The sequence below is a fragment of the Rhinatrema bivittatum genome, chromosome 8 (genome assembly GCF_901001135.1).
Source record: "Rhinatrema bivittatum chromosome 8, aRhiBiv1.1, whole genome shotgun sequence".
In the NCBI taxonomy this organism is placed as follows: Eukaryota; Metazoa; Chordata; class Amphibia; order Gymnophiona; family Rhinatrematidae; genus Rhinatrema; species Rhinatrema bivittatum.
In genome coordinates, this window is record NC_042622.1 from 28,811,851 (window position 1) to 28,838,270 (window position 26,420).

Below are 26,420 nucleotides of genomic sequence, written 5' to 3' on the forward strand. Positions count from 1 at the left end.
CAGGAGAGAGCCTGTGCCCTTGGGCCACAGCACAGCCCAGAGGAGGGCTCCGGAGAAGCACTGAGGCAGGTGAGACATATCCAAGCACAGGCGGACAGACTGAAGATTCGGAGCACTCTGATCTCTGCTGAACCTGAATGCACTAGAAGAGACCCAGCAATGCAATACTGGTCTTTGGGGTAGTCCTTCGGCCACTCAATAGCCCTTTCGGACCCGCCGCCTGGGAATGACAGGTGCGACAGGATGGACAGATGTTGAGAACAGGCGATGACTCTGGAACAATGACGAGACATAGGTGCTTGGAAGAGACATGGCACTTGGAGACTTGGACAGGGTGCCCTACACAGCCCCCTGTGGGCTGGTTGAGGGCCACGCTGTCCTACTGCACACCCTACACAACCTGAAAAGGCTGGTTGCGGACCATGTGGAGAGCGGGACAAGCACAGGACTGAAGCTCAGGACAAAAGAGGAATCTGGGCAGCACTTGAAGAAGAATCCAACCGGAACAGGGCTCCAATGACAGGGAACAGGACACAGGATCGATACGCATTTACTCATAGGGTGGTCATCTGTAGGTGGAATCCAGTGGGTGAGACAAGGCTGGGATACCTGGAGCCAGGAACTAGAGGATCAGGGGCAACTGGACACAGGAACCGAAGTACTGGAACAACTGGAGACAGGAACCAAAGAACTGGAACATCCAAAGACGGGTCATTCGACAAGAGGAACCGGAGAAGACTGGGACATCCGAAAACAGGATCATCCAAAGAAGACTAGGACATCTAGAGACTGGAACATCTGAAGACAGGAGCCGGAGAACTGGAACGTGTTAAAATGCCCACATTTTAACACGTCTTCACCATAATAAACATTTTAAAAGGACATCCGGCATCTATCTTTTTTGTTTACACCATAACGGCTTTCATAGATCGCCTCCCTTCTTGCTTTTTTGGTACATTAGGACATGGGACAGATGAGGACGCAGGATCCGACGAGAGACCAGGAACAACAGACAAAGACAAGGGAGCTCCCCTGAAGAACAGGGGATCTTGAAGGAGAGACGATGGACCTCAAAGCCTCCTGGAAGGATGAGATGGAAACCAGGACTCCAGGAGCAAGCAGGCTCCTTGAGAAGGTGACGAGGGACTGGCAAAGAGCCCTTTTATAGGGCTAAAGAAGAGGCAACGAATGATGTCATCAAATGAGGCCGTGGGACTTTTCCCGCTGCGGGCCCTTTAAATGTAGAAGAGAGGAGTGGCCATGAGCCTAGAGGAAGCTGGAGCCAGGATGGAGTCTGCAGCATCGGCGGTGGCACTCTTGCCGCGAGTGGGAAGCAGTGGCAGTGGCAGCACCCAGGCCGCAAAGAGAGCTGATGGCGGCACTCCTGCCGCGAAACATGGCAGGGGTATCAGTGGCTACACGCTGCGTAAGACGAAGGTGGCGGTGGCTCCACCCGCCAGGGAAAGAGGACAGTGGCGGCACTCCTGCCGCGCAAGGAAGGACGGTCAGTGGTGCTCAGGCCGCATGAAGTGGCAGTGTCGGCGGCCTCCAGGCAGCGAGGGAGGAAAGTGATGGCAGCAGCTGGTGGGAGGTGAGAGGCTGCCTCCGGTTGGGGCCCACGAGCATCATCGTAACACATATGACAGAACAGGATGCTGGGCTTGATGGAGCCTTGGTCTGACCCAGCATGGCAATTTCTTATGTTCTTCTGAACACACTAAGCTTAGAAAGCATTGGGTGTCACAGGTTTTCGCGGTGCAGGGGACATCAAAGAAATATGAAGTGTCTATTTTAATTAATTGCAATGTTGCTTTTCAACTTTCCCAGACTTGCATTGATTCTCAAGGCAGATACATTGCTATTAGTGGATGCCTATTTGGTAAAGCAGTTAGGATGGTCTCCATATATGCCCCTAATAGATATGATCACAGTTTTTTTCACCAATATTATAACAGTACTGGACTCACTGGGAAAGGCTCCTCTATTGCTGGAAGGGGACAGTAACTGCATAGTGAATAGAGATTTAAATAGGCAATCAAATTCTCCCTTTTCAGTTATGGGTGCACATAAAGTTATTACTTTTCTTTGTGACCAGTTAAACCTATTAGATTCATGGAGAATCTTACACCCAGGTGAGGTGGGGTTCACTCACATAGCCAGGGCTGATGACACTAAGACCAGAATAGATTTCCTGCTAGTTTCTATCAAGTATTTTCCCTATTTAAGTTCCTCGGATATAGGCCCGATAGTGATGATAAGATCATAAGAAATTGCCATGCTGGGTCAGACCAAGGGTCCATCAAGCCCAGCATCCTGTTTCCAACAGAGGCCAAACTAGGCCACAAGAACCTGGCCAGTACCCAAACATTAAGAAGATCCCATGCTACTGATGCCAGTAATAGCAGAGACCATTCCTTAAGTTAATGGACTTCTCCTCCAATAACTTATCCAAACCTTTTTTAAACCCAGCTACATTAACTGTACTAACCACATCCTCTGGCAACAAATTCCAGAGCTTTATTGTGCGTTGAGTGAAAAAGAATTTTCTCCGCTTAGTCTTAAATGTGCTACTTGCTAACTTCATGGAATGCCCCCTAGTCCTTCTATTATCCGAAAGTGTAACCGAGTCACATCTACTCATTCAAGACCTCTCATGATCTTAAAGACCTCTATCATATCCTCCCTCAGCTGTCTCTTCGCCAACTGAACAACCCTAACCTCTTCAGCCTTTCCTCATAGGGGAGCTGTTCCATGTCCTTTATCATTTTGGTCGCCCTTCTCTATCGCAACTATATCTTTTTTTTGAGATGCGGTGACCAGAATTGTACACAGTATTCAAGGTGCGGTCTCACCATGGAGGGCGCAGCCACCTCCCCCGGAATGCCCCCGGGCCGAAACCACGCCCGCGGCCCCGCCCCCAAAACATTGCGTCACGCGCGACACGCCCCCAAAACGCCGGGTCACTCCGGGCACACACATCCCCGACATGCCCCCCGACACGCCCCTTCATGCAAGCCCCGGGACTTACACGCGTCCTGGGGCTTGCGCGCGCCGCCGAGCCTATGCAAAATAGGCTCGGCGCGCGCAGGGGGGTTTTGGGGTAGGTTTTTGGGGGGTACGCGCGTATCCTACGCGTTTACCCCTTTGAAAATCTACCCCATAATGAGCAGAAATAAAACTAAAATAAGCAAAGCATACAATAAAACCTAGTAAATAAAAACATGAACAATAACAATGGGAGGGAGATACAGGAATACTTGCGGGATAATGACAATGGGGAAGTCTCAGCAGTTACCCTGTGGGATTGTTTAAAAGTAGTGATTAGGGGAAAGATAATTGCCAGGGCTTCTCTTCTGAAAAGAGAGAACAGAGTAGACTGACAGGCCGATACAGAATGGTGCGCTCTGCTGAGTGCACCGTTTAGCCCCCATTTGGATGTGCGTTTTAGACGCGCTATTAAGGGGTAATAGCACGTGGAAAACGTACGGCCAACCCCCCCCCCCAAAACTAATAGCGCTCATCACATGCAAATGCATGTTGATGAGCTTATTAGTTATTCCCCCGGAATACTGAAAGTAAAATGAGCGGCCAAGCCTTCTGCTTCCAAGGAGCAGCAGGTAATGAAATAAAAAAATTCAGAGCAGGTAGGTTAGTTTTAGGGGCTGGGTAGGAGAGGGGAAGGGGAAGGAAGGTTAGGCAGGGGATTAGGGAAGTTCCCTCCTAGTCCGCTCCTTAACTGAAGTGGACTGGGAGGGAGCTGGGGAAGGCCCCTGATTGCGTCACCACACGGAGTTTGCAAAAGTCAACCTCCCCCTCCCCCCTGCACATGCCAGCGTGCACATGTTATAAAATTGGTGCGTCCATGTTTGCGCGCCGGGAACCGCACGCACGTTATAAATTAATCTACCTCTAAGGATAGATGGGGAAAATGATTTTTGAAAATGAAGGTATTAGTGCCCATTTAACCCAGTTTTCCCAGGAATTATATTCTAAACAGGTGGGGTATTAGCCAGGAAGATATAAGCAAGTACTAAGATGAGAGTCTGTCTTCCACAAGTATCCAGTGAGCAGTAGAAGAGGTTAAATAAAGAGATAAGTGTTTGAGCTCAAACAGGTGAGTAAAGCATTAAACAGAGGGAAATCACTGAGAATAGATGATAGAAACCTGCTGAAAAACCAGCTTATGAGTTTGGTTATTGCTGTACCTATGGCGGCTATGTTTAATTCGCTGTTCATAGATAACAACATAGCATAGATTCCAGTAGGGTAGGGATTATAATATTGGTAAAGCTGGGTAGGGATGCAATGCTATGTGGGTCCTATAGACCCATATCCTTTATCAATTTAGATTTAAAAATTTTAGTGAATATTCTGGCTAAGAGATTGGGATATGTGGCGCTGGAGCTGATTCATCCAGATCAGACTGGGCTTGTCCCGGAAAGGTTAGTGTCCGATAATGTGTGGAGGGTAATAAATTCGGTTTGGTGCACCCAACATAAAATGATCCCCTTGGTCTTGTTAACTGTGGATGCCGAAAAGTTCTTTGTTATGGTGCATTGGGATTATCTATTTTGGTTTGGGAGAACATTTCTCAAGATGGATCAGAAAAATATACTTGCAAGTATTTCAGACAGAGAGGGGCACCAGGCAGGGATGTCCTTTATCCCCCTTGTTTTTCGCAGTATACTTGGAACCACTAGCAGTGAGAATCTGGAGCATGTTGGACTTCCAGGGGATCAGGGTGGGTGATCAAGAGTATAAACGTTCCATGTTTGCAGATGATGTTCTGTTTACGATAGATAGTCCTGAGAAATCTAATTTTCTGTTAATGGAAGAATTGGTGAAGTTTAGTGGGGTTTCAGGATACAAAATGAATGCAGATAAATTAGAACCAATGAACATTTCGCTTACAGAGGATCAAGTGGCCCATATCAAGAATAGTTTCCCATTTAAGATAGTCAAAACCGGGGTGAAATATTTGAGTATGAAAACTGGATCTGAATTGGAAGGATCTGTTTAGATTGAATTATGATGAATTGTGGAAGAAGGTAGATTTATGCATATCCTACCTAGGATTTGTTACTTGTTTCACACTCAGCCTGTGTGCGTTACAGAAGGCTGTATTGCTTTATGGCAACGCAAACTGTTTTGTTTTATTTGGAAGCGGCAGCCGCCTAGGGTGGGGAGAAGTGATGTATTTAACTAAGGACGGGGGAGGGTTGGGAGTATCATGTTTCCAGGGTTACTTCAGGTGAAGGTTATTCTGGAATGGCATAAAGGGATTGGAAGTAAAAGGTGGATTTGCATGGAACAGGCTATATTAAATGGGATATCACCAGAGGTTATTATGGTATGGTTACCTAACCTTAGAAACGTGGGACAAATGGAAGGTTCATCTGATAGGTGACCAGAGATATTTTCATTCTTTCACTATAATAGGGGTTTTACTCCAGGATATACAGCAGCTGCTTCAAAACGTTGGAGAGAAAAGGGATGCTCTTGGTTAGATCAAATATGGGATGGGAAGCAGCTTGGGGAGTTTTATTAATTTTACAACCGGTTTTTTGCTCTCCGGGATGTTGATTATTATTTTTATTTTCAAGTGAGCCATTTTCTGAGACAAAAGAAGGTGACAGAGGGTATGACAAACGGGAAAACCCTTTTTGAAAGATGTTATGAGAAGGCTAATAGAGTGACACGAGGGATATAAAAAATATATGGCTTGCTAAATGGAGAACAAACACAACTTCCTTCTCATTTCTTGGCATGGGAAAAGGACTTACGGCCAAATTTTAAATCACGTGAGCGCGTAAAAAACAGGGGCTATGCGTGTGGCCGGGCCTTGCAAGCACCGCGCACATTTTCAAAGGGGACCGGCCATGCGCATAACCCCCGTTACGCTCCGAATGCCAGGCCCAGATGGAGGGGCGGGGCTGGAGGCCGCTGTGCTGGTGAAGCATGCGCTGGCAGGGGTGCCGGTGTGCACAAGTTACTACTGCTCCGAAGGAGCAGCAACTTGAAAAATAAAAACAATAAGCTAGGGTAGGTTTAGGGGGTTGGGAGGAGAGGGAAAAGGGAAGGAAGGTTAGATAGGGGGGTAGGGAAGTTCCCTCCCAGTCCGCTCCTTAATTGGAGCGGACTGGGAGGCAACTGGGGAAGGCTGAGATGCATCGCCGCACAGGAATTGCCTAAATTTTCCCCCCTTGCGCTCGCGGATTACAAAATCCGACACGCATGTGCGCGCGGCCCAACGATTTTATAACATTTGCACGCTGGTGCGCACATGTTTTAAAATTGGTGCGTCCATGTGTGCGCGCCAGGTAGCGCGCACACATGGATGCACTCATGCTTCTTTAAAAATCTACCCCTTAGGGCGCAATTTAGGGGATAAAATGAGGAATTCCTGCTTCATATATACGAAAAGAAGCTGGATATCAGCACTTTTAATTGAAAATAGTTCTAAAGTACTATTTCACTGGTACCTGACACCTGCCCGCTTACATGCATTGTACCCTGAGTTAGAGGATAAGTGCAGGAGAGAATGTGGAATGAAAGGGGCTTTTTTTTGCCAATGTGGTGGGAGTGCCCAAAGATTGAGAGATACTGGGATGAAATAGATCTGATGTATGATATTATGGGGAAAAGGATTCCAAAAGAGCCGCTCTTCTTTTGGTTGAATGCTCCAACCTTTGATTGTGGCAAATCTGATTTAGTTCTTTCATAACAAATTGTTTCAGCCGCCAGATGTGAGGTGGCATATTATGGGAGGAAGCCCTCGACTCCTCCTTTGAGAAGAGTACGTCAAAGATGAGAAAAAGTTCACCACGGTGTAAATTTTAAAAGGAGTGCGGGCAGGCGCCCGCATGTTATAAAATCGGGGGTCGACGCGCGCTAGGGTTGGGCCCAGTTGTGCACCTTGTGCGCGCTGAGCCTGTGCCAAGCCGCGCTGCCTTCCCTCGTTCCCTCCCAGGCCGCTCCGAAATCGAAGCGGCCTCGGAGGGAACATCCCTACCCCCACCCCACCTTCCCTTCCCCTACCTCCCCCACCCTTTCCCCCCTACCTTTTTTTTTTTCTTTCTTTTATTACAAAACTTACTTCAGTCCTGGGGCTGAAGCGCCGGCCGAGTGACAAATATGGCCTGACCCAGCCCCTTCCCCCGCCCCTTTCTGCAAGTCCCGGGACTTACGCGCATCCCGGGGCTTTACACACGTCGCCAGGCCTTTTTAAAATAGGCCCGGTGCATGTAACCCTTTTAAAATCCAGCCCTATATGAGCAGATTAACTGCGATGAATAGATTCATTGCTTTAAGGGTTGAATTATGAGTTGAATTATCAGTTAGATTTAGTTACGAGCTGCTGTCAGAGAGTTGGATAAGGAGGGAGGAGGAGGTTGGAGGGGTTTGGGGGAAGGAATGTAGGAAGGGGAGTAAAATATAAAACAAAACAAAATACAATAATATATAAAACAAAATACAATAAAATACGGTTTATTGCACAACAAGTTAACCATAACTAGATATGGTATAGTTATGCTATGTGGGAGATCAACATTGTATTATAGTTTCATTATCGCTCGCTGTGAAATGTTTCCTGTTGTACACCAGTTCTTTGTAATATTGCTGTTAATAGGAACGGACTATTTGTTTAGTGGTTGTAAGTCATTCTTTGTAACTGACAATTTGATAAATAAATAAGCCAGCAGACCATCCCCTGCTCCCCCCCCCCCCCCCCCGAAAAAAAAATCTTATAAATGCCCTGTCGAGCCATGTCCTCCTCATCCCCAAATCCTATAAATGTTCCTGAGAATCCCCGTCCCAGTGTTTTCCGAAATCAGGCTGCCCCTCCCTTCCACCTACCTCCCCACCCCCTCACAAGGATTTACAACATTGCGGAGCCCCTTTTCCCTAACATCCCAATCCCACCCCCCAATACCTTATATTTGATTGCCGGGAGCAAGGAACCCTCTGCCTTGCTCCCTGCACCTCTGCGCTGCTCTGAGACAGCGCTGGAAGCATAAGCTTAAGTTAAGCAGCACGTTATCTGGTCACACAAGACCAGATAACAAAAAACCTACCCAGCTATTTTCAAATGTAGCCAGTTAGGTTTTTTGTTATCTGGCTACATGTAGCTGGATAACTTTAAGCTTGTATATTCAGGATATCCTGCTGAATATATGGGACAAGTTATCTAGCTAACTGTAGCCAGATAACTTTTCCATTAAATGGCCTATTGAATATTGGCCTCATCCATTTTTATTACAGCTTCTAATTAATTAATAAAATTTGATTTATAGCTGGTATTATCAGACTTATACGATGCTCCTGGCAGATTACAACAAGTAATAACATCAGAAAAAAGATATAAAACTAACAAAAAATTAAAATTAAATTAAAAAAATAAAAGCACCTAGCAATAACAACATAAAAAAACTATCACATAATACAATAAATATTATTGGGTAACCAAAAGACACCTGCTTGCAATAATTCAAGGAAAAACAAATTGACATAGCCAGATCTTTACAAGTTTGTAAATTGTAAATAATCTGAATATTATCTAGCCTCAGTCAGCCAGAAGACTGTTCTACATGGATGGGCCACACAGCAAAAAGGATATAACAGCAACAGAGTTGAAAGCCAGGTTTAAAAAAAAAAGCCTCACATTGGAAGAGTCCTGGCCCTGATGGAGTAACCAATTTTTAGCTCAAGCAGTTAATGTCTCTTCACCAAGATCTAGCAAACTGCAAAGATCAGTTGATCCCAAGTAACTTTCCCAAATATTATTCACCAATAACTGGCTTACCTACAGCCTACAAGCTGTTTACTGTGTTAGATAGAGATAGAATATATGGTCATATAGAGTTTAATAATATCATGGCCAAGGAAAAGAAAAGAAACAAAAGAGGAAGGAACAGAGGATCAGTTGATGCTGAATAAAGCCATCATGACCAGCTATACGAGAGGCCGAAGCATCAGTACAGCATGGATAAAATATTTTAAAAAGTTGATAGTATCTCACACTCTTGGATAATAAATTACATTTAAATGTACAGCATGAATCCTGGATTGATTAAGTATATCAAGTTTACCATGAAAATCTGGCAGGCTACATGCCACCTGCATTATGAAGATAAGATGGACAATATGGTATTCCTAACATCAAAATCCAGGAGTATTTCAGGGGCATTCCCTTTCATCACTCTTGTTTTGTTTTACCTGATACTGAACCCACTGAATATCCTTTATTAACTCTTTGGGCTATCGATTTTGCCTTAATTCCAGAGATATTAATGATCCACAGATATCGCACTAGCTCTTTGTAGATGACTTAAATCTTATAGCTCCTGTGATCATCATTTAAAGGAGCAACTCAGAGTAGTCAAGAGTTTCTCAGATGATATCAGGTTAATGTCTGGCCTGAATAAATATGATCAGGTGACTTTATGTGTAAAAAAATTAAGTAAAACTGAAAACATATCTCTGAGGACTGTAACATGAAAGAAGATGAACAGGAAGGCATATACAAATATCTAGGAGTGGATGAAGGCGCACAAATTCAACACAGGTTACTAAGAGAAAAGGCCGGTAAGGAATACTACAGGAGATTGAAATTTATTTTGAAAAGTGCTTTAATAACATGAAATAGATACAAGCTATCAATCAATTTGCAATTCCTGCATGCTCCTTTAATTTTGAAATTGCAAACTGGCTTGATAAAGATGTTAATCAGTTGGTAGTCCCACTTCACAAGAGTGGTAGCAGAGAGGAGGCTGGAAACTACAGGCCTCACCTCAGAGATGGGAAAATTAATGGAGACTCTGCTGAAGGAAAGGATAGTGAACTATCTACAATCCAGTGGGTTGCTGGACCTGAGGCAGCATGGAATCACTAGGGGAAGGTCCTGTCAGACAAATCTGATTGATTTTTTTTGATTGGATGACTAAAGAATTAGATTGAGGAAGAGCGCTCGATATGATCTACTTGGATTTCAGCAAAGCTTTTGATACGATCCCACATAGGAAGCTTGTGAATAAAATGAGAAGCTTGGGAGTGAGCACCAAGGTGATGGCATGGATTACAAACTGGTTGATGGATAGAAAACAACGGTTGATGGTAAATGGAACCTACTCTGATGAGAGAGTGGTGTTAAGAGGATTGCCACAGGGATCTGTGTTGGGTCCAATTCTGTTCCGTATCTTTGTGAGAGACATTGCGGAAGGGATAGAAGATAAAGATTATCAATTTGCGGATGAAACTAAGATCTGCAACAGAGTGGTCACGCCGGAAGGAGTAGGGAATGAGATATGATTTAAGGAAGCTTGAACAGTGGTCAAAGACATGGCAGCTGGGATTCAATGCCAAGAAGTCAGAGTCATGCATCTGGGGTGCAGTAATCCAAAAGAGCTGTATGTGATGGGAGGTGAAGGGCTGTTGTGCACAGAGCAAGAGAGAGACCTTGGAGTGATAGTGTCGAGTGATCTGAAGACGGCAAAGCAATGTGACAAGATGATAGCTAAAGCCAGAAGAATGCTGGGCTGTATAGAGAGAGGAATAAGCAGTAATAAAAAGGAGGTGATAATGCTCTTGTACAAGCCCTTGGTGAGGCTTCACCTGGAGTACTGTGTTCAGTTCTAGAGACCGTATCTCAGAAGGGCTAGAGACAGGATGGACTTATGAGGAGAGGTTGAAACACCTAAATATGTATACACTGGAAGAGAGGATCTTCAGATACCTGAAAGGTTTTAATGATGCACAATTGACAAACTTTTTCCATTGGAAAGAAATCAGTAGAACTAGGGGTCACGTAATGAAACTCCAGAGAGGAGGACTCAGAACCAACTTCAGGAAATATTTCTTCACGGAGAGGGTGGTGGATGCTTGGAATGCCCTTCACGAGGTGGTGGTGAAGACAAAAAGAGTGAAAGATTTCAAAGGAGCATGGGATGAACACTGTAACTCCCAAAAGGCTAGAAGATGGAAATGAAGAAAAGAGCGCATGGGGGTAACTTGCTGGTGTGGTGGTTACTACCCTTAACCAATAAGCATTCATACTGATAGTATGCAACTCCATTATTGCTCTCTGCTTCAATGGCAGGGGGAAAAGAAGAGAAGGGGAATTATATTCGGACAGCAGCCAACAAGGACATTGAATTTTACAGTCTGGGAAAACAAATAAGCATGGGGGTAACTTGCTGATGTGGCTGTTATTATCTTTAACCAATAAACCTGATACTTTTGATGCAACTCCAACATGACTGTCTGCTTCCACAGCAGGAGTTAATGGGGAATTGGACTCAGACAGTAACTAACAAAGGCCCTGACCTTGATGGTCTGGGAAACTGATAAGTATGGGGGTGACCTATATGGCGTGGCAGATGCTACTATAAGCTTGCTGGGCAGACTGGATGGACCGTTTGATCCTTGTCTGCCGTCATTTTTATGTTTCTAAGTTTCATGCACATTAGGTAATCTATAATAATCCATGTATGCCAAGATTGTATATTCTAAGATCTGAAGTCAATATGGACCTTATAGAAATAGATTATAGAACTGCTGTTATAGGCCTTCAAGCATGCATAAAAGCATCAACAGATCCTAATATTCAAAAAGTGCTGAAGTATGAAGTAAATTGCCAAAATCGTTTTTCATCCTTAAACTGCAATGATCGTTTTGGAGACTGGAAGGAATGAATGAGAATTTAAGAGCATATGGTGGGAAAGAGGCAATGGAATTTGCAAAGCAAGACAGAAAGCAGGCAAGGAAAATCAGTTGGCAAAAGCACAAATGTGTGAAAAATACTCAGAGTTACTTCATAAATCCCACGTGGGTCAAGCTCAGACTCAGGAATGATTAAGGAGAGGTGATCTTAGACCTGAGGATGAGAGACTGATAATTTGCAGCACAGAAGAGAGGATTGCAGACAAGATGGTTTACAGCCAACGTAGAAAAACCTGGCAAAACAGATAAATGCAAATTCTGGAAAAAACAAAACCTCATTGCTAGATGTCAAGTATTGATGTCAGAAGGCCTTTATACAAAAAGGCATGATTAAAAGACCAGCAATAAAAGGTGGACTATAAATGAGAAAGTAAAATTAAATTGAAACTTTCCAGGCATATGTAGATAAGAACATAAGAACATAAGAAAATGCCATACTGGGTCAGACCAAGGATCCATCAAGCCCAGCATCCTGTTTCCAACAGTGGCCAATCCAGGCCATAAGAACCTGGCAAGTACCCAAAAAATTAAACCTATTCCATGTTACCATTGCTAATGTCAGTGGCTATTCTCTAAGTGAACTTAATAGCAGGTAATGGACTTCTCCTCCAAGAACTTATCCAATCCTTTTTTAAACACAGCTATACTAACTGCACTAACCACATCCTCTGGTAACAAATTCCAGAGTTTAATTGTGCGTTGAGTAAAAAAGAACTTTCTCCGATTACTTTTAAATGTGCCCCATGCTAACTTCATGGAGTGTCCCCTAGTCTTTCTATTATCCGAAAGAGTAAATAACAGATTCACATCTACCCGTTCTAGACCTCTCATGATTTTAAACACCTCTATCATATCCCCCTCAGTCATCTCTTCTCCAAGCTGAAAAGTCCTAACCTCTTTAGTCTTTCCTCGTAGGGAAGTTGTTCCATTCCCCTTATCATTTTGGTAGCCCTTCTCTGTACCTTCTCCATCGCAATTATATCTTTTTTGAGATGCGGTGACCAGAATTGTACACAGTATTCAAGGTGCGGTCTCACCATGGAGCGATACAGATATAGTGCCTGTGCACCTTATGAACTTCAGAAGGAGGCTCTCTTTGGCACAATGCAAAGATTAAGAAGGGCATTAACAGTGAATTTGAGAGTTTAAGATCATACTCAACATATTCTGGTTTAGGTGTAACTTTCACTCCTATCAAGGTAGGCACAAAATTAACCCATTTGGAGACATTACCTCCAAATGATATAGGGCGAGTTACTGTCTGGAGTGTATGTGTCGGATTAATTGTACCCCATCTGACTGAATTTTGTACTGGAATTTTCCAAACAATAATAAAATTATACCTCAGCCTGCAAAAGCAAAACTGTTGCATGCCGATGATGATTAATTAATTTACTATGGAACAAGCTTGATGCCATCCGCTGTGTGACCGTTTGCCTCGCTGTGATAATATAATAGGACAGACTACTGCTCTTATCTCCATCTAAAATCTAAATGTTGTACAGATCATATAAATAAAATACAACTCTGAATACAGGGTTTTTTTTAAATACAATTTACTAGTGGAAAAAAGATAAGAACATCAGAGTTACTTACATTTGCAACGCAATATTAATGTCATAAACACCAAAACTTAACTTCCTTTCCATTTTTGGTAGAGATACTATAATATAGTTTTCTATTTCTATAGTAAGTGGTGTCATAATAAACATTAAAGCTAAAAAGAAAAATAATGGTTTAGTAAATTAAAACAAAAATGGAATAAAAGAAACCAAAACTGAAGTAAAAATAAGAAATACCAAAAAGAAAGCAAACAAATCTGAAAACCTAGTATTGCACCCTTTGTGAAAAGTTTGAAAGATAACTCTGCTGTTCCTTTGGAAGCACTACATCGACCTGATGAAGGGGGCATAGTCCCTGAAAGTTAATAAAAAAAATAAAAATAAATGCATCAGGTTAATCCAATAAAATGCTGTCACCTACATCTCATTTGTTAACCTCTGTTTCTACATCTGAATGGACCAACAGGACAACCACACTACTTCACATAGGGCCAGATTTTCAAAGCGACGCACTTAAAGCCCTGGGACGCGTCTAAGTCCCAGGGCTTCGAAAAAGGGGCGGGGAGGGGGCGGGGCCAGAGGCCTTCGGCACAGCGACCATTTGCTGCTGTGTTGGAGAATTGCGTGCCGGCAGGCTGCTGGCGTGTGCAACTTGCACCTGTCTGGAGGCAGGTGCAAGAGGTAAGATAAAGGTCGGGGGGGAGTAGGATAGGGCTAGGAGGTGGGAGGGTTAGGGGAAAGGGGGAAGGGAGGTTAGGTTAGGGGGTTAGGGTGAAGGCTGTGGGTGTCAGCACGCACAGGGCGTACAATTGTGCACCCCCCCTTGCGCGCGCCGACCTCCGATTTTATAACATGCACACACATTATAAAATTGAGCGTCCATATGTGCCCGCACGTAGCTTTTAAAATGTACCCCTTGGTGATTAGGGGCAAAATGCTAGCTTTCTGCCAGCCAATCCTGGGACCGGTGGCCACTCCGTAAAGGAATGGATTTTCTTAGTTCTCTTGGTTGGTCAGTCTGCAGTCTTCTTGGTGGTCAGTTTTTCTTCAGCCCTGGCGGCTTCTTCTGCTCCTCCCCTGATGTTCTGGTCTCTTTCTCCGTGCCGGACCGTGACATGTGACAGGAATCTGAGTGGCTCTCTCCAGTCCGCTCGGTGGGGCGGTGTGTTTGTGAAGCTATCAGCCATATATTATTGCAGCTGGGTCACCGATAAAGAATTTTTTTTTTTTTTGTATCACTAGGGGACAAAGAAGGGAGAGGAGGAGGAGATAGTTTGCTGATAAAAGCACTTTGCTACATCAACAGAGAATGCATGCAGCCCCTTCCTAATCATAAGCATAGAAATTGTAGGCCTTAATAGAACTTGGAACGTCTACAGTATTTCACTCTGCAAATGCAGAATGTAAAATTCATTTATATTTGCATTTCATTCAGCGTCTTCCCCATGGTCCCTGGAAAAAAGTTTGTTTGACAAATGACCCCGTTGTTTTCTCTATCCTCCAAGCATTATTACTGCCTGGTGGTTGTACTGTTTGCTTTCTCCATACTTTGTGGCGATTTGTTTTTTTCTGCAGGAATTCTCTCAGCAGAAGCTCGGTGAGATCAAAGCCGTCCGTGAAATCATCCAAGCTGTATCCCTCCCTGCGGAAAGGAGCCATCAGCCTGGAGCCGCAGCCACAGCAGGTGAAGAAAGTGTTTGGAGCCTTGAAAAGAGGACTAACGTAAGGGCCTTTAATGCTTAAGAGGAAGATTACTTCACCTGTTGGAATTTTATTTCCCTGACCGTCGCTGCTACTCTGCCCTGTTCTGTTTCGCTGTGCTGTAGTCAGAAGAAAACACAAAGCGCCCACCCCCAGGACTGTGCTGTGCAGGCAGAGCTGGTGAGAGACAGAGAGAGAGTTACAGAAATGAATGAGGCACAGAAAAGGTTATGAACCTCGGCCTGGGTTGCTGCTATTATGCCTGGGGAGTGGGTGGGACAGAAGAACAGGTCCGCTGGGACCTTGGATGCCTTAGGACGTCTGTCACAGGGAACTGCTTTAGCAATAGTTTTGCAAGACCAGAGTGCACATATTAAGGAATGAGCGCAGTTCAGCATGCAGCCTGTAACTGGAGCAGTTGCCAGCATGAGATGGGGGGGGGGGGGGGGGGAGGCACAGGACCTGATGTTTCCTTTGTCCCTTTCTATGCTCACCTGGCTTCAGAATGCTGTTTTCATATAAAAGAAGTGTTCTGACTGCTTACCGGTTCCTCCTTCCCCTGCATTAGCGTTTAATGAGACATGCCTTAACTTAACGGCGCTCACACACACAAGTGATTTATTGTCGTAATAACACGTAACCGTCCTAATACATTAATAACATAGCTGTAGTGCAGGTATGCCGTGCTCAGCTAAATCGTTTTGTTACATTAAATCATTTCCACCACGCAGCTCGGGCTTTCGCTGTCAAAGAATGCGTTCAGTGTGTTTCGTTGGCATGCGTCTGTTTTAGATTGCCGGTAAAATGCTCCAGATGTGCTCTCAAATGGGGCAATTTTCAAACTGCCCGCATTGTTGCAAAGCCTGCAGGCGAGGTTTACCTAAGATCTTTTCATCACTTTTCAAAGGAAACGTATGCGTGTGTGCTTTTACTTTGAAAATGACCCCGTGAAGAGCTACCTAACCCCGCATCAGGAAAACCCTCACTATAATGCTGGTAAAAGTACCCGCCTAATGGAACTATGAATGTAATTTTTCCCGCACGCAGGGTGGGCAGTTTTGATACAGGTAGTTGATGCAGTTAAAACAGTTTTTACCTGCAGAAATACCTTTCAGAATTTCATTTCATTTCATAAAATTTATTGATCGCCTAACACAAAGTAGGCCTAGGCGATGAACAAAAATACATACATAGTAAAAACAATAATAAGCATACACTTCAGACAAAAATGTTTGTTTCACAGAAACTGGAGAAAAGTACTACCAAATACTGGTATCTATGTCCCTAGATCAAGTTATTTATTATTCGTCAGTTGACATTAACGAGAACTTATAGCAGTTACTCTACTCACATTATTCTCATTGTTTTCTCCATGTACGGTGTGTGGCCCCATGCATCTCATATTCCCCAATGTGAACAGTTTTGGCACAGGAGTGCGCACTCACTCACAAACCGATGGCTTAGTCAACCAAAGTCTTACTGTGCTGCTCTCTACATTGTGCAGGAAAACTGACATGAAATCTGTAAATTTACTGTAGCAGAGAGAATCTGTGTCCAGTTCAACCCCCTTCCTATGCAGTGTATTAGAATGCAATGTTTTATGTAACGTATTAAGATCCTTTGCAGAACACTGTGGGTTGGAGTGATGTATGAAAGTGCCACTCCATGACAGAAATTGCTCCACATTTAATCAACAAAATTATCCCTACATTTTCAATAGGAAAACCACTGGTGCAAAAATGAAACCATTTTTGTACTGGAGCAATACTTTTGATAAATCTGTCCTTTCGTGGCCACCAGAAATGAGGAAAAAATGTTAACTTTCATAGGTGTCTGGTTTGCATTAAGCCTTTCTTTGGCAAGGAATAAGAAGGTGAAATGTGTCCACTTGTAGTTAAATGAGTTGTAAATCTAACATGACATTAAACCTAATATGAACAGCATTTCTAGGGAATGAAATCTGATTTGCAATTGCACCTCAAAAACTGTAATGTCTGTTCAAATAACTGACACTCCTACAATTATATGAGTCAACTTTGCAAAGGTTTATTGAGCTAATTTCAGAAGTTATTCAGTTAAATCCCTATTTTTAAAAATTCCCCTGCCTCCCCCCCCCCTTCCCCCCATTAAACTGCTACATTTGTTCCACTTAAATCCACAATCCACAAGGTGCACAAATTTAGTTGGTTAAAAAAGGAGCAGCGCTGGAGGCATTTCTAAGATGGGTTTACAGTTTAGCCAGTCAGTGCTGACCAGCTAAGTTTAGCTGGGCAACCCTAGTCGCAAAAATACCAGGCCTAAATCTAGTTGGATAAATTTTGTCTGGCTAGATTTAGAGGAATTTTCATCCAAAAACATATCCAGTTACATTTGGCTGAAAATTTGTCTACAGATAATCTGGTCAATATTAGTTGGTTATCTTTGCAGCTTATTGAAGATTGACTCCGTATTGTGTAGCTCTTTCAGTGGTTTTAGGAGCTTAAAATATACATCAGCATGTTTGTTTTATACCTGATGGAGGAGAGATCTTTATTTCTAGGATTCATAGACTGAGCACAGAGGTTCACTGTACGATGATGTACAAAAATTACTCTGGAATAAGTTGTGTTTTCATGTTTTTCAGTGAATACCTGGAAGCACATCAGACTCAGCTGGATTACCTGACAGACCAACAGAAAGATACGAAAAGAAACTCCAGGCTGGTAAGACAGTCAACCCTCAATAATCTATACTAGGGCTGTGCCTGTAAATAAATGTTTGATTTTTTTTTCTCATTTCATTTTGTTTTTATTATTTTAGTGCATGCTAATTCAAAAGCAAATTAAAAGTTATTTTTTTTTGTAGATTGGAAATGACACAAAATGAAACAAGAAATGTTATTATCATTATCATGTTCTTTTAAAACAGCACCTCATCCCTAGCAGCTAGAGCAGTGTTATAGGGGTCACCTCTTTTTCTCCCACAGAAAGTATCAGCACTTTATGTCTGAAACAGTGTTCATGCTGCTATCAGCAAGGAGCATGTTCTAAGTTCTGCAAACACTAAACTGACAGCTCTTGCCAGTTCAGTGTCTGGATGAGGTTTACAGCATTCTGGAATCTGTAACTCTTCCTCTATGACATTATCGGTGCTGAAAAACATTTATTAATGGTTTATATCTCTGCCAAACATAAACTTTTATTCAGACTTCAGGCAGATGACATTTAATGTGGAGAAATACAAAGTAGGAAGAGCAACCCAAATTATAGCTATAGAAAGCAAGGTTCCACATTGGGAGTCACCACCCAGGAAAAGGATCTAAGAATTATCATGGACAAAATGTTGAAATCCTCTGCTCAATGTGCAGTGGCAGCCAAGAAAGCAAATAGAATGCTAGGGATTATTAGGAAAGTGACAGAGAATAAAACAGAAAATATTCTAATGCCTCTGAATCGCTCCATGGTGCGACCGCACCTTGAGTATTGAGTGCAGTTCTGGTTTCTGCATCTCAAAAAAGATAAAGCAGAATTAGAAAAAGTACAGAGAAGAGCGACCAAAATGATAAAGGGGATGGAACGGATCCGCTATGAGGAAAGGTTAAAGAGGTTAGGGCTCTTCAGCTTGGAGAAGAGATGGCTGATGGGAAATATGATAGAGTTTTATAAAATAATGAGTGGAGTGGAACAGGTGAAAACAAATCGGTTGTTTACTCTTTCAAAAAGTGCAAAGACTAGGGGACAGACAATGAAGTTACTAGGTAATACATTTAATACAATTAGGAGAAAATATTTTTTTTACTCAATACATAATTAAACTCTGGAATTCATTACCAGAGCTTGTGGTAAAAGCTGTTAGAATAGCTGATTTTAAAAAGGGTTTGACAAATTGTTGGAAGAAAATTCCGTAAACCATTATTAAAGTAGACTCAGAGAAATCCACTGCTTATTCCTTGGGGTAAGCAGCTTGGAATCTATCGACCTTATGGGATCTTGCCAGGTACCTGTGACCTGGATTGGCCACTGTTGGAAACAGAATACTAGGCTTGATGAAGAGTTGGTGTGACCCAGTATGGCAAATCATATGATCTTATGTAAGTTATAAGAATATAAGATTTGCCAAACTTATATGTTGTATAGCTCACCATGGTTAAACGCTTCACTCCGCCTTTACAAATCTGAGAGACAACTATGATCATCTACAAAAAATCTAGGAGATGTTCAGCACTGAAATTGGCTCACCTGGACATTACTCATAAGAGGGCTTTCTCAGTTGCAGGTCCTAGTTTGTGGAGCTCCATTCCAGATGGACGTGACATTACCTGTCCAAAAATGTTTAAAAAGGCGTTTCATGAAAATAAGAACCTACATTTCCAGATGAAGGAAATGGTGCAACTCTTAAGATTGTATTATAGAACTGAGTCCATATGACATTTTTGCAATATTTTTTGTCCCGTTTTTAATGTGAATGTTTTTATTGTACACCGTCTTGCGTGAAACTGTAGAGAGCAGGTTACACATTTTAAAAAAATAAATAATGTTCATATATTCAATCTGAAATTTGTTAGTGTGCTTTAAAAATGAAATATGCTTGCATAAGCTGTCTGCAAAACAAAATAAAACGCTGGAATAAGTGTCACATGTTTATCTTGCAGGCATACTTTTATGATCTGGACAAGGTAGGTAGAAACATATTCTTCTTTTGCTCTGAGTAATGGAGGGCCCAGAACTTGGACTGTAGAATCGATCCAGTCGTGTGATAGGTTCCAAACATTAGTTCAATTTCTTTCCGCAACCCCTAACTTTGTCTTATGTCTCTCAGTTGTTTGCTGCCACCTTTTTATATTAACTTTAATTTTCAAAAGCAATGCATTACATTTACAGCTTTGAACTTGGAATATAGACACTTTTGGAAGGTACAAAGACCACAACTAAGCATCTAAGTAGAATTAGACTGCTAAATGTAGACATTCAGAAAGTGGGCAGTTCAGGGGCATGCCTTGCAATTTGACACAATGGGCTAACATTTTCAGTGTTTCACATCTACATTGACCAGAACTAGCTACATCAAATATTTAAATGTCTAATTAGCTATGCTATTTAGTGTGCAATCTGATAGATGGCATTTTAGATCTTGAATAGTGATTGAAAATCGGTTTTGTTGTCTGTGTATGCACAATTAAGGGGATGTTTTCCGTACCCACAGGTCTGCAAGCTAATTTTCAAAGTGAAAATCTCTGTGCAGTTTCTCTTTGAAAATGTCTTGCTTGGCGGGGCCTGCAGATAAATAAGTACCTCCAGAACCTGCGGATGAAAGCTCTCCGCATGTGTAATTTGCATGAGGAGTTAAAAATAAACTCCCTGTGTACTTTTCTGGGACAGCCATAGCAGTGGGAGAGGAGGCAGTTTTGAAAGAGGCTTTCTCAGTCAGTAAGCACCCATTTACCCATGGAGAATCCCTTTGAAAATTACCCAGTTAGTCTCTAAAACAAGAAAAAAAGAGAGAGCCCATCAGAGGTGAACAACTGGTTAGTAACGTCCAGAAGCAAAAATGTTGTTTGGTTCATTTATTCATTTCATAGGTGGCAATCATTCATTTGGACTATTTCACACAATAATATTTTTATTAATTTTATTCATTCATTCGTTTCCCATTAAAGTCAATAGGGGAATCAATGCAGCCTGTTTTGGGTTCCCAATTATTTCTAATGAAAATTGGGGGTAAACATCAGAAGGGCACTCCAATACATCAAGACTATGTCAACGTAGCACCAAAAGTGGAATGAATAGCCCAAGGACCTGTAATGGGGAAAAATGGTACCAGCACTGGCAGGAGTTCTCCAAGGCACCATGATAGGAGCAAAGCAGCAACAAGAGTGGCCAGAACACCTGATGCATGGGAGGGGCAAAGTGGCACCAATGTGGCATGAACAGCTCAAGGCACAATGAAGGGTGAACAAAGCACCAAAAGTGGAAGGAAAAACTTCAAGGCTGCAATAGAGGGTCAAAGCAGCAGAAAGAGTGGAATGAAAACCCCAAAGCACCAAAAGCACCAAGAGAGGCACAAAGCAGCCACCCATAGTGGCAAAATACCCCAAGGCTCCAAATGAAGGACAAAGGGCACCAACCAAATTGGTAAAAAGCCCTAGGCATGGAGAGGCCAGAAGTAATCCCTAGAGGAGGTCCCATGTCATTTTTGTATGGATTAATTAGGAGATTAATTAGGGGAAGGGGCTGGCTCTGGCTTGGAGTTGGTCTTTTCCTTTGCACTATCAGTATTATTTACTTCCTCCACCTCCTGACTGGAGGCTAAGATGCTACTGTCTAGAGATCCCAAATTCTCTTCAGCCACTAGATATTCAATATCCTGTAATTCAGGAAATCCAGGACATGATTCATTTTCTGAATCAGTTTATGGAAATATTGCCTCCATTACCTGAGAAGCAGTAGTAATGGACAAGTGTGGTCCTGGTTTTGGGTGCTGCACTTCTGCTGCCCCTGCCTTTTGCAATGATATAATCCATTGAAAGCTAATACCAGATGAGACCAATAGTAAGAACTGTAAATGAAGGAAGTTTGAAGAAAAAATCTAAGAAGGCATTGAACCATTAAAGGCAACTGGATAAGGTCTGCATAAAGCACTGAATTGTCAGAGCAAGACCAAGAGTTAGCAAGTACCACAAGGGAAGGAAATTTGGAAAGAACCTCGATGACAGCTGGAGCAGAGGAGAAATCACTCAAAAATACCAAGAGTGGTTTGGCGCAGCAGCAGAAGCAGTGGTGCTGGTGATTTACATTACAAATGTTAGATGCAGAACAATGAAGCAGAAGAGTTTCATCAAGGTCCCAAGATAAACAGCAAGGGCTGAGGCAGGAAGAAGAATGGTATAAAATGCCCAGGGCACCAAAAGGGGCAAAGTGGTACCAGGGCTGGCATGAAGGACCCAAGGGTCCATGAATGGTGCAGTAAGTGTGCAAAGCATTGGATTACCATGGTAAGACTAAGAGTTGTCAAGTATTGTAAGAGTAGGGAATTTGGAAAGAACATTGAAGACAGCTGGAGAAGAGTAGAAACCACCTAAAAGAACTAAGATTGGCTGGAACAGTTCTGATATTTAAAATCACAAACAATTGGTGTAGAACAATGCAGCAAGAAGAGTGACACTGTTTATTTATTTATTTTATTTATTTAACATTTTTTTTTCTATACCGAACTTCATGACAAGCTTCATATCAGGCCGGTTTACATCGAACTTAGGGGTTAACTGAACAAAACCATATAACAGGAAGGCCGAAGCACAGTTACAAATAACAGGGAGAAAGAACTTGGGGGCTAGAGTAGCCAGGAAATAAAGGACAGAAAAAACTGGAGCATAAGAACTTATGAATATATAGTGGCTGGGTCGGTCATTTAGTCTGTTGGGCTAAACGAAAGAACTGTTGTAATGTTTGGCTTATGGGAAGGCTTGGATGAAAAGCCAAGTCTTGAGTTTTTTTTCGGAAGGTAATCAGGCAGGGTTCCAGTCTTAGATCAGTCGGCAGGTTGTTCCAGATGATGGAGCTAGCTGTGGAGAATGCCCGCTCTTTCGTGGAGGTTAGACGAGAGGATTTAGTTGGGGGAACTTGAAGGGTTCCTTTGTGTGCCGCTCTGATGGGTCTTGCATCTTGCATCTTGTTTAGCATGTAGAGCTAGAATGCATGACAGTGGTACACACTGTCTACTGCAGGGATTCCCAAACTGTGGGTCAGGAACCCAAATAGGGTCATGATGCCTTCAGTTGGGGCTACAACTGCTTCAAATGGCTGCGCTCTTCAGGTGCCTGTAGCAGCATTAATTGTGGAGATCCGTGAGGAGTCGGTGAGCCAGAATGCATTCACAGGCCCTGCAGTGGCTCTGCCTTTGCATACGTTTCTGTCATAACAGAAGGCCCTTTAGGAAGAGAGATCAGGGATGCTTCAGGGTCTGTGAATTTGCACTAGCTCAAAAGTACCCTGATGTCTTTCATTACCAGTATTGTTGCCATTTGCAGATCATCATCAGGTTTGGGATCAGTCATCAGGGGAGGAGAGGGCTGAGTGTACATTGACCAGTGGAAATTACCACTGCTCCTCTGTCCTCACCCACCACTGAGCCTTTTCAAGAGAAATATGTTGCCCTATCATTAGCCTGCCTTCTCTTCCCACTATTTGTCATCCACCTTTGGACCAGGACCCAAAGGAAAATGTTACCACTGACCCTGGCAAGTTGGTGTTTGGAGGAGGGACTTTTGAAGGAAGGGATTAGTTGCAGTTTGAGGGTTGGATTAGGTGGTGAGGGACTGGCTGAGGAGGGTGAGAAAGAGAAAGTGACAGTAAGTAGCTTGTGAGATGTAAGACAGAGTGGCAGCAGCACTACCAAGGTGTAGCATCAGGAGTGTGGCAGAAAACCCCCCAAGGTGTTGTGTCAGGGACATGGCAGCTAGACAGAGTGGTAGCAAGACCCTTAACATACTTTGTCCTGCCACTAGCATGGGAATTTTGAGAAACCCAGCAAAGGCAGATTGATTTTCAAGAAGACCAACTTTCCATCATCTCTGGTGCCAGCCTTGAATTATGAGGGCTTACGATGTCCCCTGCCATTGAAAAGACATGTTCGCTAGGCACTCTGGTGGGTAGGAAAGATAATGCTGAGCCACCTTGGCCAGATCTAAACTTGTGTGCCCAATATGGCAGCAGATTTGTGGCCATGTCCTCCATGGGCTCTGTCACAGAGCATATCACAGAAATTTCTGCTCAGGCCTCCTTTGCTGGAGTAGGATAAGGGTCTCTAGAGGTGCTGCTAGGGACAGTTGCTCTAGCTTTGGCCTATTTCAGGAGAGATGGTTCTGTGGGAGCAGCATGGCTGTGGTATATTGAGGAAAGAGAGGACAGGGTGCTGCTTGTACTCACACTACTCTCGGGAGTGGCCACTCTTTTCTGCACTACATTCCCATTGCAGCTCTGCCTCTGGTGCTTCTGTTCATGCAATAGAGCTGCAAGAATGTCTGTCATGTAAGTGAGACACTGAGACCAGAGGGAGAGGCTCCTTTTCACCCATGGGTCACAATCCATGGCAAACATGTAAGTATTGTTTTTTGAAATGCTGCCTCCATTACCTCAGAAGCAGTAATCATGAAGGTATGCACCGATGATTATGGGTATTGATCTTCTGCTGCCCCTGATTTTTGTCCCTGTTCTGCTAATGCCAGCCTTGGATGGCTCTCACATCTTTTGCTTCTGCTCCAAAGCAAGAGGGAGAGGAGCAGGCTGTTGTGGAGCATACGCTCACAATTTTAATTTCCTATGGCTTGAGTCAGCTTTCATGTCTGGCTCTCTGTGACTAAAAAAGTCTCTTTTAAGTTTACGGGCAAGATTCCCTTTTTCTTTTCTCACTGCTTCTACTGCTTGTGCTTCTGACAGGCTGGGCTGGCTTTGTAGCAACAGCCAGTCCTTTCCCACTGCCATTCCCTCCTGTCCCCTTTGCTTGCAGTGAGATGATGGAATTGGAAGTGGCTACTAGGGTTTTTGATGGCGCATTATCCTTTATTGATATTGTATCACTCACCAGTTGTACCAGTGTAGTACTGCCTGAGTATCTGTCACACACACTCAATCAAGTTGAAAGACTGAGGTCACTTCAGTACTCATGAAGCACAGTGGCAAACTCAGTCTCTGTCTGGCTAGGGCTATCTTTCGCAGTGTGTGCAGAAATGTTTCTCACACACACACACAATGTGCATGTGTGCACTGCTGATAATTCCTTTTACACATACACACAAACTATCTGCTAGAGAAGAAACGAACGAGTTTGCTCTTCTGTTCTCTCTCTGTAGTCAAGCAGTGCACTGTGCTGTCAAAGACAAAACATCACTGCCATTTGTTCACGGGCCTTGCTTCTCTGTCTCCTCCTCTGCCCTTTCCCTTCTCCAGTGAACAGACAGAATGCAGCAGGACCTCTGTCTCTCTCTCACAGTGAGAGCATTGTAATTGCAGCAGTGAAGATAACAAAAAGACCTTGGGGCCAATGCCCAAATTCTTTTATCTCCTTTTTTAAACCTTTTCTTTGACTCTAAGAGAGCTCCTGAAAAGGCAACCTTTCCCTGTGAAATCCAACAGAGAAAATGAAGTTTCTTTGCATATGCTCAGATCTTAAAGGAAAAGAGTGTCAATGTCACTTAATCTGGATGCCAGCTATAGCCTAATTTATTAAAAAAAACAAAACAAAAAAAAACCCCCTTCACCTTGCTTGTTCCTCCATCCTGTCTATTTGCCTATTTCTTCCGCCTCGGCTTTCTTCTGATTGTCACCTCTCATAAGCCTTGCTTGGCTGCTATAGTTACCACTTTCACTGCAACGCTTTTCAGTGGGCCATAGATGAAAGGAAAACATAAATGAATAAAACAAAAATGTTTGTTTATATTCATGGACTCCCTCCGTTGGGTTTGGAGAGCCATTAATAAAACAAAAATGATCTTATTTGTTGCATTATACCCATTCGTTTTAAATGAATGCACATTCTTACAACTGGTTATTGTGAAAAATGTATCTTATTGTGTTCAAAGAAGCTATAAAGACAAAAGCTACTTGTTGCTCAACTTCTGGGGTTCTCTTTACTTCCAGACAGGAAAAAGGAAATAACACCCAGCACAGGAAACATTAGGAAAAGAGATGTGACAAATTCTAGGAGCTTCATACTCTTATTGACTAAAGAGCTCATTAGAGTTCATCGTTCCTCAACTGTGTGTATAATGGAGGTAATTTTCAAAAGGAGTTATGTACATAAAAGTAGCCTATATCATAGAAATTTTCAAAAGCCCATTTACACGTGTAAAACCTTTTGACAATTCAGCCCTGTGAATGGTAGAAAATTTCAAAAGCCCACTTGTACACATAAAGTACATTTATGCATGTAAAACTCAGTTTTATGTATGTACATCCTTTAGAAAATTACTTGCAAAATGTATATTTTAATAATAAACGACCATTCCTGGGCCTTTCCACTTATTGATATGCAACTTAAATGGGATACACAAATTTCATATTTCTTGGTCTTTATGTGGTGCTGCAAGAAACCAAAGTTACTTACCTGTAGCAGGTGTTCTCCATGGACAGCAGGACAAATCAGTCAGACAAGCAGTTGATGATATCTGATGGGGCTGATATGGAAAAGCTCTCTATGAAGGTTTTCTGAGCATGCATGGATATTCCTATGCATCTGCCACCATGCGAGTCTCCTCAGTCTTTGTAGCAAGATAACCTTCAGCTCTAAGGGGAAGAGGGTGGGATTGTGTGGCTGATTTGTCCTGCTGTCCACAGAGAATACTTGTACAGATAAGCAGCTTTGCTTTTTCTGTGGACAAGCAGGAAAGTAATCATCTAAACTGAGGGTTGCATGAAAATGTTTGTTATATGGTAATGGGTAACATGCAACTCGCTTTTGAAGAAG

The 26,420-nt window shown here is 42.9% G+C and overlaps 1 protein-coding gene across 2 annotated transcripts in view; it reads left to right on the forward strand.

Annotated features, from left to right (window-relative positions):
* The window catches only part of RIPOR3 (RIPOR family member 3), a 198,548-nt gene that overhangs the window by 79,584 nt on the left and 92,544 nt on the right, over positions 1-26,420 (forward strand). Inside the window, exons 3-5 of one of the 2 annotated variants that reach the window (XM_029612994.1) lie at positions 14,856-15,002; positions 17,605-17,683; positions 19,612-19,635. In XM_029612994.1, coding sequence (XP_029468854.1) covers positions 14,856-15,002; positions 17,605-17,683; positions 19,612-19,635 — 250 coding nt within the window. Of the gene's footprint in view, positions 1-14,855; positions 15,003-17,604; positions 17,684-19,611; positions 19,636-26,420 lie in introns of those variants that run through there. The other variant, XM_029612995.1, reaches the window with a different exon arrangement.